This window comes from Orcinus orca, chromosome 12 (assembly GCF_937001465.1).
Source record: "Orcinus orca chromosome 12, mOrcOrc1.1, whole genome shotgun sequence".
In the NCBI taxonomy this organism is placed as follows: Eukaryota; Metazoa; Chordata; class Mammalia; order Artiodactyla; family Delphinidae; genus Orcinus; species Orcinus orca.
The window spans coordinates 87,674,613-87,693,198 of NC_064570.1; the positions used below are offsets into that span (position 1 = coordinate 87,674,613).

Genomic DNA, 18,586 nt, shown 5'->3' on the forward strand with positions numbered 1-18,586 from the left:
CTAATATGGGTTCTAGAAAAACTCTATAATAAGAGATTTCAGAGAATGTCAAAAAGCAATATTTGAGGTGATTCAGGTGAGAATTTTCCAAAATTGATGGAATACATAATTGTTGAGATCAGACATGTACTCAGAGTACTAAGAAAGATAAATAATGATTAATCCATCCCTAGATGCATTATCACAATTAAAGAGAAAACCTTAAAGCTGCCAAAAAGAAAAGCTAAAGTAACAAAAGAACAGCTTTTAAGTTTTTTTTTATGACTTCATATCAGCAGTACAATGCAACAAATAATTAGCTACTATTTAAAGTTCTTAAAAAAATCTAAAATTTTATACATTTTTAAACTATTATTCAAGGGTGATATGACTCTGAATTTACTATCCACAAATTCTCATTACAAGAACTGTTTAAGTTGTATTTAGCAAGAAGATAGATAGATAGAGATAGGTATATCTAGAAGGAAGGTATGGAATCCAGGAAAACAGAAAAATGTCAATAAAGTATTTAATTCTTGATTGCTTTTTATAAAAACTGAACTTATCTTTTAAGAGGTGAAACTGAAAAATATTGTATATTCATTGTCCAAATTTTATAAAATATAAATAAGCAAAAGAAACAAATTGAAAAAATCATTCTCATTCCCAGCATGCAGAGATAGCCACAGATAATGTTAGTGAAAGTAATTCTGGTATTATCTCCATGCATATTTTCATAAAAATAATATATCACCTAAATTGTCTTTATTTCTTCTATTTTATACAAATATCTTCTATGCCATTAATTGCTATTCTACAAGTGTTGAAAAGCTGGATAACATTCAATTATATAAAATTTCTTGGTTGGTAATTAAATCCATGCTCTGTTGTCTACATTTTTACAACCTTCCCTTGGTTTTGGATATCCTGAACTTCCAGTTTGAGCAGAAACTTCTAAAAATTTTTAAATAAATTGTATTTTCCAAATCAGACTGTTTTTCTTCCAAATTGTTTAGCAAGCATACCTAAAGACTATAAGTCTAAAAAATAAGAATGTTAAAGATACTGAAAAAAATGTCTGTTGCATCAAATTTTAATTTTTAAAATAATTCAACCTAAGTGTTTGATTTTGATTCCATTACAAACAATATTAGTAAAAGTAAATGAACATTTCGACTTGACTGTGTAATGTTTTTCATAAAAATCTCTTTAGAGATCCCTGTCTAGCCAGCAAATAATTGCTTCAACTTTGGATTTTAATATTAGCACTGAATGATTTATGTGTACACTAAATAATGTGATTCTCACCAACCATTTATGAGCTAAGAATGATTATCTCCTTTCTGTGGATAATCACACTTCAGGGAAGAGAGGTTAAATGGTTTGCCTAAGATCACTCAGCCAGTCAATGTATTATCTCAAAATATAATCCTTGAGTCTTTAAAGCATTAGACTCAGTTGGCCTCAGCAATACTTGCGAGACATAACGGATATGCACATAGATTTTTCCTCAAATGATTTATGTGGCATAAAGTCTAATTTGTTTATAGAGCATTTTTTTTTCATTCTTATGACAAAATTTGGTCTGTAAGCAGATATAAGGCATTATAAAAATGAACCTGATAAGAATCCACATGTGGGAAAATCTCTGGTTAAATTAGAGTATCAATTTCCAAAAGAGTACATAGACAAAGCAGATAGTAGAATCAGCCATTTGGTGGAAGGGTCAGGGGAAGAAAGGCAGGAGGTAACAGAAAGCACATGGAGTAGAGTGACTTCTTTTGTAGAACTGCAGTTCAGGGTTAGCCTTTAACAAGTTCTGAGTGAAGTAATAAGAGAGCTTATTATTTCTTAATAAGGACGTGTGCATCCCTGACAGCTATTCCCCCATCTCCAGTATAAAATGTCTATATAGGCCCATATCAACTACAATGGCAAATGTGCCTCGTGTGTCCCTTCGATATAAAGTTCACGCAAATGGGACTCTAAGAGATTATTCCTAGAACTTAAGAATTTTGATCAGTGATCAATCTATGCTCATTTGCCAGGAACTTCCTTCGTTTTAGCTCTGAAAAGTCCTGTGACCTGGAACACCTCTCAGTCCTGAACATACTGGGGCCGTTGGTCAAAATTAAAATAAAAACTAATTGTGTTCACTGTCCAAAATTTAGAAAATACAAATAAGCAAAAATGTGCATTAAAATTATCAGTGGGAACCTGCTGTATAGCACAGGGAGCTCAGCTCAGTGCTCTGTGGTGACCTAGATGGGAGGGATGCGGGGGTGGGAGGAGGGACTAAGAGGGAGGGGATGTATGTATATATATAGCTGATTCACTTCATTGTACAGCAGAAACTAACACAACATCATAAAGCAACTATACCCCAGTTTAAAAAAAGTATTCATACTTACATCATGCAGAGATAGCCACTGAATTGTCTTTTTTTTTTTTTTTAACATCTTTATTGGGGTATAATTGCTTTACAATGGTGTGTTAGTTTCTGCTTTATAACAAAGTGAATCAGTCATACATAAACATATGTTCCCATATGTCTTCCCTCTTGCGTCTCCCTCCCACCCTCCCTATCCCACCACTCGAGGCTGTCACAAAGCACCAAGCCAATATCCCTGTGCCATGCGGCTGCTTCCCACTAGCTATCTACCTTACTACGTTTGTTAGTGTGTATATGCCCATGACTCTCTCTCGCCCTGTCACAGCTCACCCTTCCCCCTCCCCATAACCTCAATCCGTTCTCTAGGAGGTCTGCGTCTTTATTCCTGCCTTACCCCTAGGTTCTTCATGACATTTTTTTCCCTTAAATTCCATATATATGTGTTAGCATACGGTATTTGTCTTTTTCTTTCTGACTTACTTCACTCTGTATGACAGACTCTAGGTCTATCCAACTCATTACAAATAGCTCAATTTTGTTTCTTTTTATGGCTGAGTAATATTCCATTGTATATATGTGCCACATCTTCTTTATCCATTCATCCGTTGATGGGCACTTAGGTTGCTTCCATCTCCGGGCTATTGTAAATAGAGCTGCAATGAACATTTTGGTACATGACACTTTTTGAATTTCGGTTTTCTCAGGGTATATGCCCAGTAGTGGGATTGCTGGGTCATATGGTAGTTCTATTTGTAGCTTTTTAAGGAACCTCCATACTGTTCTCCATAGTGGCTGAACCAATTCACATTCCCACCAGCAGTGCAAGAGTGTTCCCTTTTCTCCACACCCTCTCCAGCATTTATTGTTTCTAGATTTTTTGATGATGGCCATTCTGACTGGTGTGAGATGATATCTCATTGTAGTTTTGATTTGCATTTCTCTAATGATTAATGATGTTGAGCATTCTTTCATGTGTTTGTTGGCAGTCTGTATATCTTCTTTGGAGAAATGTCTATTTAGGTCTTCTGCCCATTTTTGGATTGGGTTGTTTGTTTTTTTGTTATTGAGCTGCATGAGCTGCTTGTAGATTTTGGAGATTAATCCTTTGTCGGTTGCTTCATTTGCAAATATTTTCTCCCATTCTGAGGGTTGTCTTTTGGTCTTGTTTATGGTTTCCTTTGCTGTGCAAAAGCTTTGAAGTTTCATTAGGTCCCATTTGTTTATTTTTGTTTTTATTTCCATTACTCTAGGAGGTGGGTCAGAAAGAATCTTGCTGTGATTTATATCATAGAGTGTTCTGCCTATGCTTTCCTCTAAGAGTTTGATAGTTTCTGGCCTTATATTTAGGTCTTTAATCCATTTTGATCTTATTTTTGTGTATGGTGTTAGGGAGTGATCTAATCTCATACTTTTACATGTACCTGTCCAGTTTTCCCAGCACCACTTATTGAAGAGGCTGTCCTTTCTCCACTGTACATTCCTGCCACCTTTATCAAAGATAAGGTGTCCATATGTGCATGGGTTTATCTCTGGGCTTTCTATCCTGTTCCATTGATCTATCTTTCTGTTTTTGTGCCAGTACCATACTCTCTTGATAACTGTAGCTTTGTAGTATAGTCTGAAGTCAGGGAGCCTGATTCCTCCAGTTCCTTTTTTCTTTCTCAAGATTGCTTTGGCTATTCAGGGTCTTTTGTGTTTCCATACAAATTGTGAAATTTTTTGTTCTAGTTCTGTGAAAAATGCCAGTGGTAGCTTGATAGGGATTGCATTGAATCTATAGATTGCTTTGGGTAGTAGAGTCATTTTCACAGTGTTGATTCTTCCAATCCAAGAACATGGTATATCTCTCCATCTATTTGTATCATCTTTAATTTCTTTCATCAGTGTCTTATAATTTTCTGCATACAGGTCTTTTGTCTCCTTAGGTAGGTTTATTCCTAGATATTTTATTCTTTTTGTTGCAATGGTAAATGGGAGTGTTTTCTTGATTTCACTTTCAGATTTTTCATCATTAGTATATAGGAATGCCAGAGATTTCTGTGCATTAATTTTGTATCCTGCCACTTTACCAAATTCATTGATTAGCTCTAGTAGTTTTCTGGTAGCATCTTTAGGATTCCCTATGTATAGGATCATGTCATCTGCAAACAGTGACAGCTTTACTTCTTCTTTTCTGATTTGGATTCCTTTTATTTCCTTTTCTTCTCTGATTGCTGTGGCTAAAACTTCCAAAACTATGTTGAATAAGAGTGGTGAGAGTGGGCAACCTTGTCTTGTTCCTGATCTTAGTGGAAATGCTTTCAGTTTTTCACCATTGAGGATGATGTTTGCTGTGGGCTTGTCATATATGGCCTTTATTATGTTGAGGAAAGTTCCCTCTATGCCTACTTTCTGCAGGGTTTTTATCATAAATTGGTGTTGAATTTTGTCAAAAGCTTTCTCTGCATCTATTGAGATGATCATATGGTTTTTCTTCTTCAATTTGTTAATATGGTTTATCACATTGATAGATTTGCGTATATTGAAGAATCCTTGCATTCCTGGAATAAACCCCACTTGATCATGGTGTATGATCCTTTTAATGTGCTGTTGGATTCTGTTTGCTAGTATTTTGTTGAGGATTTTTGCATCTATGTTCATCAGTGATATTGGCCTGTAGTTTTCTTTCTTTGTGACATCCTTGCCTGGTTTTGGTATCAAGGTGATGGTGGCCTCGTAGAATGAGTTTGGGAGTGTTCCTCCCTCTGCTATATTTTGGAAGAGTTTGAGAAGGATAGGTGTTAGCTCTTCTCTAAATGTTTGATAGAATTCACCTGTGAATCCATCTGGTCCTGGGCTTTTGTTTGTTGGAAGACTTTTAATCACAGTTTCAATTTCAGTGCTTGTGATTGGTCTGTTCATATTTTCTACTTCTTCCTGATTCAGTCTTGGCAGGTTGTGCATTTCTAAGAATTTGTCCATTTCTTCCAGATTGTCCATTTTATTGCCATAGAGTTGCTTGTAGTAATCTCTCATGATCTTTTTTATTTCTGCAGTGTCAGTTGTTACCTCTCCTTTTTCATTTCTAATTCTATTGATTTGAGTCTTCTCCCTTTTTTTTCTTGATGAGTCTGGCTAGTGGTTTATCTATTTTGTTTATCTTCTCAAAGAACCAGCTTTTAGTTTTATTGATCTTTGCTATTGTTTCCTTCATTTCTTTTTCATTTATTTCTGATCTGATTTTTATGATTTCTTTCCTTCTGCTAGCTTTGGGGTTTTTTTGTTCTTCTTTCTCTAATTGCTTGAGATGCAAGGTTAGGTTGTTTATTCGAGAGTTTTCCTGCTTCTTAAGGTGGGCTTGTATTGCTATAAACTTCCCCCTTAGAACTGCTTTTGCTGCATCCCATAGGTTTTGAGTCGTTGTGTCTCCATTGTCATTTCTTTCTAGGTATTTTTTGATTTCCTCTTTGATTTCTTCAGTGGTCACTTCATTACTAAGTAGTGTATTGTTTAGCCTCCATGTGTTTGTATTTTTTACAGATCTTTTCCTGTAATTGATATCTAGTCTCATGGCATTGTGGTCAGAAAAGATACTTGATACAATTTCAATTTTCTTAAATTTACCAAGGCTTGATTTGTGACCCAAGATATGATCTATCCTGGAGAATGCTCCATGAGCACTTGAGAAAAATGTGTATTCTGTTGTTTTTGGATGGAGTCCTATAAATATCAATTAAGTCCATCTTGTTTAATGTATCATTTAAAGCTTGTGTTTCCTTATTTATTTTCATTTTGGATGATCTGTCCATGGGTGAAAGTGGGGTGTTTAAGTCCCCTACTATGAATGTGTTACTGTAGATTTCCCCTTTTATGGCTGTTAGTATTTGCCTTATGTATTGAGGTGCTCCTATGTTGGGTGCATAAATATTTACAATTGTTATATCTTCTTCTTGGATCGATCCCTTGATCATTATGTAGTGTCCTTCTTTGTCTCTTTTAATAGTCCTTATTTTAAAGTCTATTTTGTCTGATATGAGAATTGCTACTCCAGCTTTCTTTTGGTTTCCATTTGCATGGAATATCTTTTTCCATCCCCTTACTTTCAGTCTGTGTGTGTCTCTAGGTCTGAAGTGGGCCTCTTGTAGACAGCATATATAAGAGTTTTGTTTTTGTATCCATTCAGCTAATCTGTGTCTTTTGGTGGGAGCATTTAGTCCATTTACATTTAAGGTAATTATCGATATGTATGTTCCTATTCTCATTTTCTAAATTGTTTTGGGTTCGTTATTATAGGTCTTTTCCTTCTCTTGTATTTCTTGCCTAGAGAAGATCCTTTAGCATTTGTTGTAAAGCTGGTTTGGTGGTGCTGAACTCTCTCAGCTTTTGCTTGTCTGTAAAGGTTTTAATTTCTCCATCAAATCTGAATGAGATCCTTGCTGGGTAGAGTAGTCTTGGCTGCAGGTTTTTCTCCTTCATCACTTTCAGTATGTCCTGCCACTCCCTTCTGGCTTGTAGGGTTTCTGCTGAGAGATCAGCTGTTAACCTTATGGGGATTCCCTTATGTGTTATTTGTTGTTTTTCCCTTGGTGCTTTTAATATGCTTTCTTTGATTTAATTTTTGACAGTTTGATTAATATGTGTCTTGGCATATTTCTTCTTGTATTTATCCTGTATGGGACTCTCTGTGCTTCCTGGACTTGATTAACTATTTCCTTTCCCATATTAGGGAAGTTTTCAACTATAATCTCTTCAAATATTTTCTCAGTCCCTTTCTTTTTCTCTTCTTCTTCTGGAACCCCTATAATTCGAATGTTGGTGCGTTTAATATTGTCCCAGAGGTCTCTGAGACTGTCCTCAGTTCTTTTCATTCTTTTTTCTTTATTCTGCTCTGCAGTAGTTATTTCCACTATTTTATCTTCCAGGTCACTTATCCGTTCTTCTGCCTCAGTTATTCTGCTATTGATCCCATCTAGAGTACTTTTAATTTCATTTATTGTGTTGTTCATTGTTGCTTGTTTCATCTTTATTTCTTCTAGGTCCTTGTTAACTGTTTCTTGCATTTTGTCCATTCTATTTCCAAGATTTCAGATCATCCTTACTATCATTATTCTGAATTCTTTTTCAGGTAGACTGGCTATTTCCTCTTCATTTGTTAGGTCTGGTGCATTTTTATCTTGCTCCTTTATCTGCTGTGTGTTTTTCTGTCTTCTCATTTTGCTTATCTTACTGTGTTTGGGGTCTCCTTTTTGCAGACTGCAGGTTCGTAGTTCCCGCTGTTTTTGATGTCTGTCTCCAGTGGCTAAGGTTGGTTCAGTGGGTTGTGTAGGCTTCCTGGTGGAGGGGACTAGTGCCTGTGTTGTGGTGGATGAGGCTGGATCTTGTCTCTCTAGTGGGCAGGTTCACGTCTGGTGGTGTGTTTTGGGGTGTCTGTGGCCTTATTATGATTTTAGGCAGCCTCTCTGCTAATGGGTGGGGTTGTGTTCCTGTTTTTCTAGTTGTTTGGCATAGGTTGTCCAGCACTGTGGCTTGCTGGTCGTTGAGTGAAGCTGGGTGCTGGTGTTAAGATGGAGGTCTCTGGGAGATTTTCGTCGTTTGATATTATGTGGAGCTGGGAGGTCTCTTGTGGACCAGTGTCCTGAAGTTGGCTCTCCTACCTCAGAGGCAGAGCCCTGACTCCTGGCTGGAGCACCAAGAGCCTTTCATCCACACGGCTCAGAATAAAAGGGAGAAAAAGTAGAGGGAATTAGTAGAAGTATGAGGAAAGAAAGAAGGAAAGGAGGAAAGGAGGGAAGGAAGGAAGGAAGCAAGGAAGAAAGAAAGAAAGAAGCAAAGAAGGAAAGAAGGCAAGAAGGAAAGAAAGGTGGGAGGGAGGGAAGGAGGAACGAAGGAAGGAGGGAAAGAAGGAAAAAAGACAGAAAGAAGATACAGTAAAATAAAATAAAGTATAATAAAGTTATTGAATTAAAAAATTCTTATTTAGAAAAAAAAAAAGGGACGGATAGAACCTTAGGACAAATGTTGGAAGCAAAGCTATACAGACAAAATCTTACACAGAAGCATACACATACACCCTCACTAAAAGAGGTAAAGGGGGAAAAATCATAAATCTTGCTGTCAGAGACCACCTCCTCAATTTGGGATGATTCATTGTCTAAAGGAGGGAAGGAAGGAAAGGAAAGGAAAGAAAGAAAGAAAGAAAGAAAGAAAGAAGGTAAAGTATAATAACGTTATTAAAATTAAAATTGATTATTAAGAAAAAAATTTTAAAAAAAAACATGGACGGATAGAACCCTAGGACAAATGGTGGAAGCAAGACTATACAGACAAGATCTCACACAGAAACATTCACAAAAAGAGGAATAGGGAAAAAAATCATAGATCTTGCTCCTAAAGTCCACTTCCTTAATTTGGGATGATTGGTTGTCTATTCAGGTATTCCACAGATGCAGGGTACATCAAGTTGATTGTGGAGCTTTAATCCGCTGCTTCTGAGGCTGCTGGGAGAGATTTCCCTTTCTCTTCTTTGTTCTCACAGCTCACAGGGGCTCAGCTTTGGATTTGGCCCTGCCTCTGCGTGTAGGTCGCTGGAGGGCGTCTGTTTTTTGCTCAGACAGGACGGGGTTAAAGGAGCCGCTGATTCGGGGGCTCTGGCGCACTCAGGCCGGCGGGTAGGGAGGGGCACGGAGTGCGGGGCGGGCCTGCGGCGGCAAAGTCCGGCGTGACTCTGCACCAGCCTGAGGCCCAATGTGCGTTCTCCCGGGGAAGTTGTCCCTGGATCCCGGGAACCTGGCAGTGGCGGGCTGCACAGGCTCCGCGGAATAGGGGTGTGGAGAGTGACCTGTGCTCGGACACAGGCCCCTTGGTGGCGGCAGCAGCAGCCTTAGTGTCTCCCGCCCGCCTCTGGGGTCCGCGCTTTTAGCCGCGGCTCGCGCCCGTCTCTGGGGTCCGCGCTTTCAGCCGCGGCTCGCGCCCGTCTCTGGGGTTCGCGCTTTTAGCCGCGGCTCGCGCCCGTCTCTGGAGCTCCTTTAAGCAGCATTCTTAAACCCCTCTCCTCACGCACCAGGAAACAAAGAGGGAAGGAAAAGTCTCTTGCCTCTTCGGCAGGTGCAGACTTTTCCCCGGACTCCCTCCCGGCTAGCCGTGGTGCACTAACCCCTTCAGGCTATGTTCAAGCCGCCAACCCCAGTCCTCTCCCTGCGCTCTGTCCGAAACCGAAACCCGAGCCTCAGAGCCTCAGCTCGCAGCCCCGCCCGCCCCGGCGGATGAGCAGACAAGCCTCTTGGGCGGGTGAGTGCCGGTCGGCACCGATCCTCTGTGCGGGAATCTCCCCGCTTTGCCCTCCGCACCCGTGCCTGTGCACTTCTCCGCGGCTTCGAAGCTCCCCCCTACGCCTCCCGCAGTCTCCGCCCGCGAAGGGGCTTCCTAGTGTGTGGAAACTTTTCCTCCTTCACAGCTCCCTCCCCCTGGTGCAGGTGCCGTCCCTATTCTTTTGTCTGTTTTTTCTTTTTTTTTTTTTTTTCTTTTGCCCTACCCAGGTACGTGGGGGAGTTTCTTGCCTTTTGGGAGGTCTGAGGTCTTCTGCCAGCCTTCAGTAGGTGTTCTGTAGGAGTTGTTCCTCGTGTAGATGTATTTCTGGTGTATCTGTGGGGAGGAAGGTGATCTCCGCGTCTTACTCTTCCGCCATCTTCAAGCCCTCCCTCTGAATTGTCTTTTGAAATTCTGTTTTAAAAGTATGTCAAGTACTTCCGTATGTGTACCTTTTCATTTGATTGCATCGTTCTATAAACTCTGATAAATTTTCAACTGTGTATTGACCATTTCTGCCACTCATTCTACAAATTCCCTTAACCTTCTACTCTTGGTTATCTCTGAGACAAAGTACTACCTGGTATATTAGCAGCTTGCCTCCTGAGTTCTGATAACTGTATCACACTGTAATCTCACAGCTCCCGGTTATGCAGCCATTCATTTCTTATTCCATTTCTATCTCCCCCATAGGCCAGGGAGGGGAAATTTCTACCTAGGGAGTTTAACATCATTTAACATCAATGTTATGTGTCCAACAATCTCCTACATGAATGAGAACATATGTCAACCACAGTGAGCACTTAAAAGTTATCAATAACTACTCATACACAGAAAGCTCTTTTTGTTCTGTGTGGGTTTAACTTTCTGAAAGCATTTCAACTCCTGATTTAAAGACAGGAGGAGAGAAGGAAAATAAAAGGCACTGTTAGAAAAGAAATATATCTTTATCTATCCTAAAATGTTCAGACTTGGTTGAGACGATATTTTAGGATTACTGTGATCCAGAATGTACCTCTCTCCTTGGAGTACTTATCTATGTGCAAAGTTATCCTCTTCTTACCAATAACACATACAGTAATGGCCTCTTCTGTTTTATTTATAGCTACACAATGCCTGTTGGCAGCCCTAGGGTTGCTTGTATGATTGAAATGGCTGCAGATGGAAAACCTCCAATATGGAAAGAAGACACCAAGATACCTCATGTGTCCCAGGTAGATACGCAAACATTACCAAGTGTGCCCTCAATATTTCAAAGTGTTTAAGTTACTAAGCATTAGTCATATTTCTTTAGAGAACAGATTCCTTGTAAAAAGCTCTCAACAAAACACCAGAATATTCATCTCTGATACTTTAGGTATAATTAAATATATTTAATACTGCCTGTCACTATAAAAGTTTTATTAAATTTTAACAACTCTCACACTTTGCATATAATATGCTTTATTTTAATAAAACAGCTCAGGAATGGGGAAAGATTAGCAAGATACAAAACAGTGCTTAAAAACTTACACTTTTATAGTCTATGCTAGTGCTTGCGTTATGCTGTTTAAAGTCCCTTTTCAGGGTTTTAGATTTACAGGAAACTTTTCTTAGAAACAGTGAATGAAGCTAAATTGAAAGAAGAGAGGATGTCTGTCCCTCCAGAGTCAAGGCAATTTGCTGAATTCTCTTCATTTTTATGATGTTGTTGGCTACATGCTTCTTAGTATGACTTTACAGCAATACATTTAAGATAAAGAATTTCTGATCCATTTGATCATCATGGAGAGTTAATTTGTATAATTAGAGCTCCAAAGTGCTAATTTGGGTACACAATAAAGTTGGCAATGTGTAGTGCCCTAATGAATTGGAAATTTCCTTTTATTTCTATTTTTTCTGGGTAGTCTCCTGTTGAGTGTATACAGACATCCAAAAGAAGCACATAGGAATATCTAACATTTGCATAAGTATATTACATTTTCCAAATTATGGCCATATATATCATCTCATCTATCTCCACAAGAACCCTCCGAAGAATGATTATTCTCTTTATAAGGCTAAGGAAACTGAATGTCAATGTCTAAAATTTCATGGTGAAAAAGCAAGAGACTTGATCCCTGATTTCCTGATTCCCAACGTTTTTTGTTCCCTTATAATACACTTTATGGCTCCTCATTTGCTGATGCAGAGATTCAAAAGTGTCGAGTTGCTCATCAGGATAGGTATAAAATTGGTTTCTGTGTTTTAAAAAGTATGCTAGAGCCCAAGATGACCAAATATTTAGATTCATGACATGGAATATTCAAATGGTGGAATATATATGAAAAACTCATAGTTTTGTGAAAAATCCAATATAAAGCAGCCAAGTGTGATTTTTATCTTTATTAATTCCTTATAGTCATCCACTTTTTATATTGAGAACTCCATATTTTCTTATGAATAGCATATAATATAACATAAATATTAATGAATTATATCTTAATTCATAGAATTAAGTTCTAAGCATTTTTATACTTTAACTCATTTAATCCATACCAAAAGAAAAAAACCTGTGAGGTAAATACTATCCTCTGCAAATAAAGAGGAGTAAAGTTAAGGCAAAGAGAGGTTAAGTTTCTTGCCCAAGGACACACAGCTGTTCTGGGATTCATATGCAGACATTCACACTAAAGAACCCGTGCTTTTTTTTTTTTTTTTTTTTTCTTTTTTTTAACATCTTTATTGGGGTATAATTGCTTTACAATGGTGTGTTAGTTTCTGCTTTATAACAAAGTGAATCAGTTATACATATACATATGTTCCCATATCTCTTCCCTCTTGCATCTCCCTCCCTCCCACCCCTCCAGGCTGTCACAAAGCACCGAGCCAATATCCCTGTGCCATGCGGCTGCTTCCCACTAGCTATCTACCTTACTACGTTTGTTAGTGTGTATATGTCCATGACTCTCTCTCACCCTGTCACAGCTCACTCTTCCTTCTCCCCATAACCTCAAGTCCATTCTCTAGGAGGTCTGCGTCTTTATTCCTGCCTTACCCCTAGGTTCTTCATGACATTTTTTTTTTCTTAAATTCCATATATATGTGTTAGCATACGGTATTTGTCTTTTTCTTTCTGACTTACTTCACTCTGTATGACAGACTCTAGGTCTATCCAACTCATTACAAATAGCTCAATTTTGTTTCTTTTTATGGCTGAGTAATATTCCATTGTATATATGTGCTACATCTTCTTTATCCATTCATCCGTTGATGGGCACTTAGGTTGCTTCCATCTCCGGGCTATTGTAAATAGAGCTGCAATGAACATTTTGGTACATGACTCTTTTTGAATTTCGGTTTTCTCAGGGTATATGCCCAGTAGTGGGATTGCTGGGTCATATGGTAGTTCTATTTGTAGCTTTTTAAGGAACCTCCATACTGTTCTCCATAGTGGCTGAACCAATTCACATTCCCACCAGCAGTGCAAGAGTGTTCCCTTTTCTCCACACCCTCTCCAGCATTTATTGTTTCTAGATTTTTTGATGATGGCCATTCTGACTGGTGTGAGATGTTATCTCATTGTAGTTTTGATTTGCATTTCTCTAATGATTAATGATGTTGAGCATTCTTTCATGTGTTTGTTGGCAGTCTGTATATCTTCTTTGGAGAAATGTCTATTTAGGTCTTCTGCCCATTTTTGGATTGGGTTGTTTGTTTTTTTGTTATTGAGCTGCATGAGCTGCTTGTAAATTTTGGAGATTAATCCTTTGTCGGTTGCTTCATTTGCAAATATTTTCTCCCATTCTGAGGGTTGTCTTTTGGTCTTGTTTATGGTTTCCTTTGCTGTGCAAAAGCTTTGAAGTTTCATTAGGTCCCATTTGTTTATTTTTGTTTTTATTTCCATTACTCTAGGAGGTGGGTCAGAAAGGATCTTGCTGTGATTTATGTCATAGAGTGTTCTGCCTATGTTTTCCTCTAAGAGTTTGATAGTTTCTGGAACCCGTGCTTTTAACCAACACTATGCTGCCTCACAACCTTTGAAATGGTGTTTTCCCTTAATCATTCTATTGCAACTGTTAACTCTTTTATGTAATTCTCACTTATTGTGTGCTATTATTTTCTTTTTTGCGGTGATAAAGAACCACATACTATAAGATTTATCCTCAACAAGTTTTTAAGTATACTGTAAAATATTGTTATCTGTAGGCACATCGTTGCATCTTGCATGACTGAAACTTTATACCCATTGAACAGCAACTCCCCATTTCCCTCTCCAACCAGCCCATGGCAACCATCATTCTACTTTCTGCTTCTAAGACTGTGACTACCCTAGAGACCTCATATAAGTGGAATCACCCAATACTTGTCCTTCTGAGCCTGGCTCATTTCACTCAGCATAATGTCCTCAAGGTTCTTCCATGTTGTAGCATATGATAAGATTTCCTTCCTTGATAAGGCTGAATAATATTACACTGCATGTATATACTGTGCTTTCTTTATCCATTCATCCACCAATGGACATTTGGATTTCTTACACCTCTTGGCTATTGCGAATAATGTACAATGAACATGAAAGTGCAAATATTTCTTCAAGATCTGTTTTCGATTTTTTTGGATAAACCCAGAAATGGAATTGGTAGATCATATAGTTCTATTTTTAATTTTTTGCAGAACCGTCATACTGTTATCCATGGCAGCTGCACCATTTTACATTCTCTCCAACAGTGCACAAAGGTTCCAATTTCTTCACAGCCTTGTCAACACTTGTTACTTTTGGTTGTTTTTTTATAATGACCACCCTAACAAATGTGAGGTGGTATCTCATTATGATTTTGATTTGCATTTCTCTGATGAGTAGTGATATTGAGCATCTTTTCATATACCTTTTACATATGCCATTTCTATGTCTTCTTTGGAGAAATGTCTCTTCAAGTCCTTCTTTTCCTAGTTTGTTGAGTCTTTTTATCATGAAACAAGGTTGAATTTTGTCAAATGGTTTTTCTTCATCTACCGAGATGATCATGTGAGTTTTATCCTTTGTTCTGTTAATGTGGTATAACACATTTATTGATTTTTGTATGTTGAATCACCGTTTCAACACAGGGATGAATTTCACTTGTTCATGGTATATGATTCTTTTACTGTGCTCTTGAATTTGATTTGTTAGTATTTTATTTAAGATTTGCATCTATATTCATCAGGTGTATGAGCTTGTAATTTTCTTTTTTCATAGTGTCTTTTTCTATCTTTGGTATCAGGATAATGCTGGCCTTATAGAAAGAGTTTGGAAGTGTTCATTCCTCTTCAATTTTTTGAAAAGTCTGGAAAAGACCAGTATTAATTTTTCTTTAAATATTTTGCAGAATTTTTCAGTGAAGACATCTGGTATTGGGCTTTCTTTGTTGGGAGGTTTTTGATTACTGATACATTCTCCGTATTGATCTGCTCAGCTTTTCTATTTGTGATTCAGTCTTGGTATGTTGTATGTTTTTAGGAATTTATCCATTTCTCCTGGGTTATCCAACTTGTTGGTGTATAATTGTTCATAGTCATCTCTATAATCTGTATTATTTCTGTGACATCAGTTGTAATGTTGTCTCTTTCATTTCTGATTTTATTTGAGTCTTCTCCCTTTTTCTTTAATTAGTGTAGCTAAAGGTTTGTCAATTTTGTTGATCTTTTCAGAAAAACAACTCTTAGTTTTGTTAATTTTTTTCTATTGTTTTTCTATTCTCTTATTTATTTCTGCTCTAATCGTTATATAATTTCATTCCTTTTGCTAATTTTGGACATAGTTTGTTCTTCTTTGTCTAGTTCTATGAAGCGTAAAGTTGGGTTGATTTGAGATCTTTCTTTTTAGTGAAAGTGTTTACTGCTATAAACTTCCCTCAGTACTGCTTTTGCTACATCTAATAAGTTTTGGTATGTTGTGTTTTCATATGTCTCAGGTATTTTCCAAATTCTCTTTTGATTTCTTCTTTGACCCATTGGTTGTTTAAGAGCACATTGTTTAATTTACACATATTTGCAAATTTTCCATTTTTTCCTTCTGCTATTGATGTCTACTTTTATTCCAGTGTGGGTGGAAAAACTATGATTTTCAATCTTCTTAAATTTGTTAAGATTTGTTTTGTGACCTAACATGTAATCTGTCCTGGTTAACGTTGCAGTGTGCTTAAGGAGAATGTGTATTCTGCTGCTGTCAGATGGAATGTTCTATATGTCTGTTAGGTCTATTTGTTCTATAGTGTTGTTCAAGTCCTCTGTTTTCTTATTATTTTCTATATGACTGTTCTATCTCTTATTGAAAGTGGGATATTAAAATCTCATTCTATTATTGTACTGTCCATTTCTCCCTTAGTGCTGTCAATGTTTGTTTCATATATTTGAGTGTCTTGGTATCAGGTGTATATATATTTAAAATTATTGTATCTTCCTGGTCATTTGATTCCACTATCATTATATAATGTCATTCTTTGTCCCTTGTTGACTGAAGTCTATTTTTTCTGATATGTGTAGCCACTGCTGCAATGTTTTGGTTACCATTTCCATAAAATATCTTTTTTCATCCTTTTGCTTTCAGGCTATGTGTGTCCTCAAATCAAAAGTGAGTCTCTTAGAATATAGTTGGATCTTGTTTTTTTTTTTTAATCTTTTTTTATTCATTCAGCCACTTCATGTTTTTTGATAGGGAGTTTACTCCATTTATATTTAAAGTAATTACTGATAAATACTTGCTATTTCCATTTCAATCATTGTTTTCTGCCTAGATTTTCCCCCCCTCTTTTGCTCTATTGCTCTCTTCCTTTGTGTCTTATTGATTTTTTTTAGTAACATACTTTGATTCCTTTCTTATTTTCTTTTTTGTGTCTTCTCTAGACATTTTCTTGTGGTTATCATAAGTTACCACAGAACATCTTATAGTTATAACAATCTATTTTAAGCTGTTAGCAACATAACTTCAATTGCATACAAAAACTCTAACCTTTTACTTCTGCCTGCTCCACACTTTATGTAACTGATGTCATATAGATATAGATATAGATACAGATAATATGTGCATAATTAACACATTTTTATATAGTGTTTTTAGACTTCTGTCTTTTAACTTCAGTACCAGAATTACAAGTGATTTATGCACCATTATGACAGCATTACATTACTATATTTGTCTATATAGCCACCTTTACCAGTGAGCTTTATATTTTCATATGCTTTCATGTTGTTGTCTAGTGTCCTTTCATTTCAACTTGAAGGACTCCCTTCAGCATTTCTTATAAGGTAAGTCTAGTACTGATAAGCTTGCTCGGCTTTTGTTTATTTGAGAAAGTCTTTATCTCTTCTTCATTTTTAAAAGACAGTTTTGCCAGATACAGTGTTCATGTTTGGTAGCATTTTATTTTGAGCACTTTGAACATATTATCCCACTCCCTTCTGGGCTGCAAGGTTTTTGATAAGAAATACACTGAGAGTCTTATGGGGCTCCCTTATATGGGGTAGCTCACTTTTTTTTCTTTCTTCTTTCAAAATTCTGTATTTCTTTTGACTTTTGACAAATTGATTATAATGTGTCTTGGTATGGACTTCTTTGAGTTCTTTCTTGGAAGTCCTTTGGACTTCTTGATTCTGAATGTCTATTTTCTTCCCCAGATTTGGAAAGTTTTCAGCCATTATATCTTTAAATAAGTATTCTGCATCTCTCTCTCTTTCTCTCTCTCTCTCCCCCCTCCCCTTTCTGGGACTCCCATAATGTATATATTAGTCCATTTGATGGTGTCCCATAAGTCCCTTAGGCTTCCTTCACTTTTATTCAATCTTTTTTCCTTTTTACGCCTCTAACCAGATAATTTGAAATGACCTTTCTTTGAGTTTGCTTATTCTTTTTTCTGCTTGGTCAAGTTTCCTGTTGAACCCCTCTAGTGAATTTTCACTTCAGCTTTTATATATTCAACTTCAAAATTTCTGCTTGATTCTTTATTATATTTTCTATCTCTTTATTGATATTCTCAATAAAGAATATAAGACATTTTAAATGTTAAAAAATAAACATTTTCTTCATGTTTCATTTTCCTGAGCTCATTAAGCATCTTTATGACAGTTATTTTGATTTTTTTTCCAGTAATTTATATACCTCTGTTTCTTTAGGGTTGGTTTTTGGAGACATTTTCTTTGATTGGACTATGTTTTTGTGTTTCTTCTTGTGCCTTGTAACTTTGTAATGGAATCAACACATTTGAAGAAACAGCCATTTCTCACAGCCACATGGACTTGCTTTGTATAAGAAAGGTCCTTCACTAATCAGCCCAGTGAGAGATTCTGGGAACCTTTCAAACCTTTTCTGTGGATGTGTCTTCTCTGGGCCTGTCTTTTAAATTCTCTATTATAGGAATTTGCCAGTTTCTTTTTACAGTTGCTTATAATCTTTGCTCCCTCTGGTGTCTGTCTGCAGTACAACAGGTTCTCTGGAGTTGCTACAAGCCACCCAGTTCTCTTTCATTCTCAGCAGCCCCAAAGTTTCTATAGAGTATGTGAGTTGTGTCAGAACTCCGAATCAGGTAAAATAGGAACCAGTCCCTCAGAAATACCCCTGAAAAGCCAGAATTCTGGAAACACATTCCATGCCTCTCTACTCTTCCACCCTGCCCCAGCCCCAGGAAGAGGTCATGCTGCCTTAAGAGCAGCAGCACACTGTCCTGCTCTCTTTTGTTTTCAGTGACCCCCCCACCACCAGGCATCTAGAGTGCAGTTTTCCATTGGTATTTACATGAGATTTGTTCCAGGACCCCCCACAGATACCAAAATCCATGGACTCAAGTCCCTTACATAAAATGGTGTCATACTTGTATATAACTTATGCACATCCTGTATACTTTAAATCATCTCTAGATTACTCATAATATCTAATGCAGTTTGAATGCTATGTAAATAATCACTGGCATGTGACAAATTCAAGTTTTGTTCTTTGGAATT

At 37.2% G+C, this 18,586-nt stretch overlaps 1 protein-coding gene across 2 annotated transcripts in view; it reads left to right on the forward strand.

Moving 5' to 3' along the window:
- EYS (eyes shut homolog) overlaps positions 1-18,586 on the forward strand; it is a 1,673,869-nt gene that overhangs the window by 1,393,078 nt on the left and 262,205 nt on the right. For both annotated transcript variants that reach the window (XM_049695235.1, XM_004282511.3), the window contains exon 32: positions 10,761-10,869. In XM_049695235.1, the coding sequence (XP_049551192.1) occupies positions 10,761-10,869 (109 nt within the window). The remainder of the gene's footprint in view (positions 1-10,760; positions 10,870-18,586) is intronic.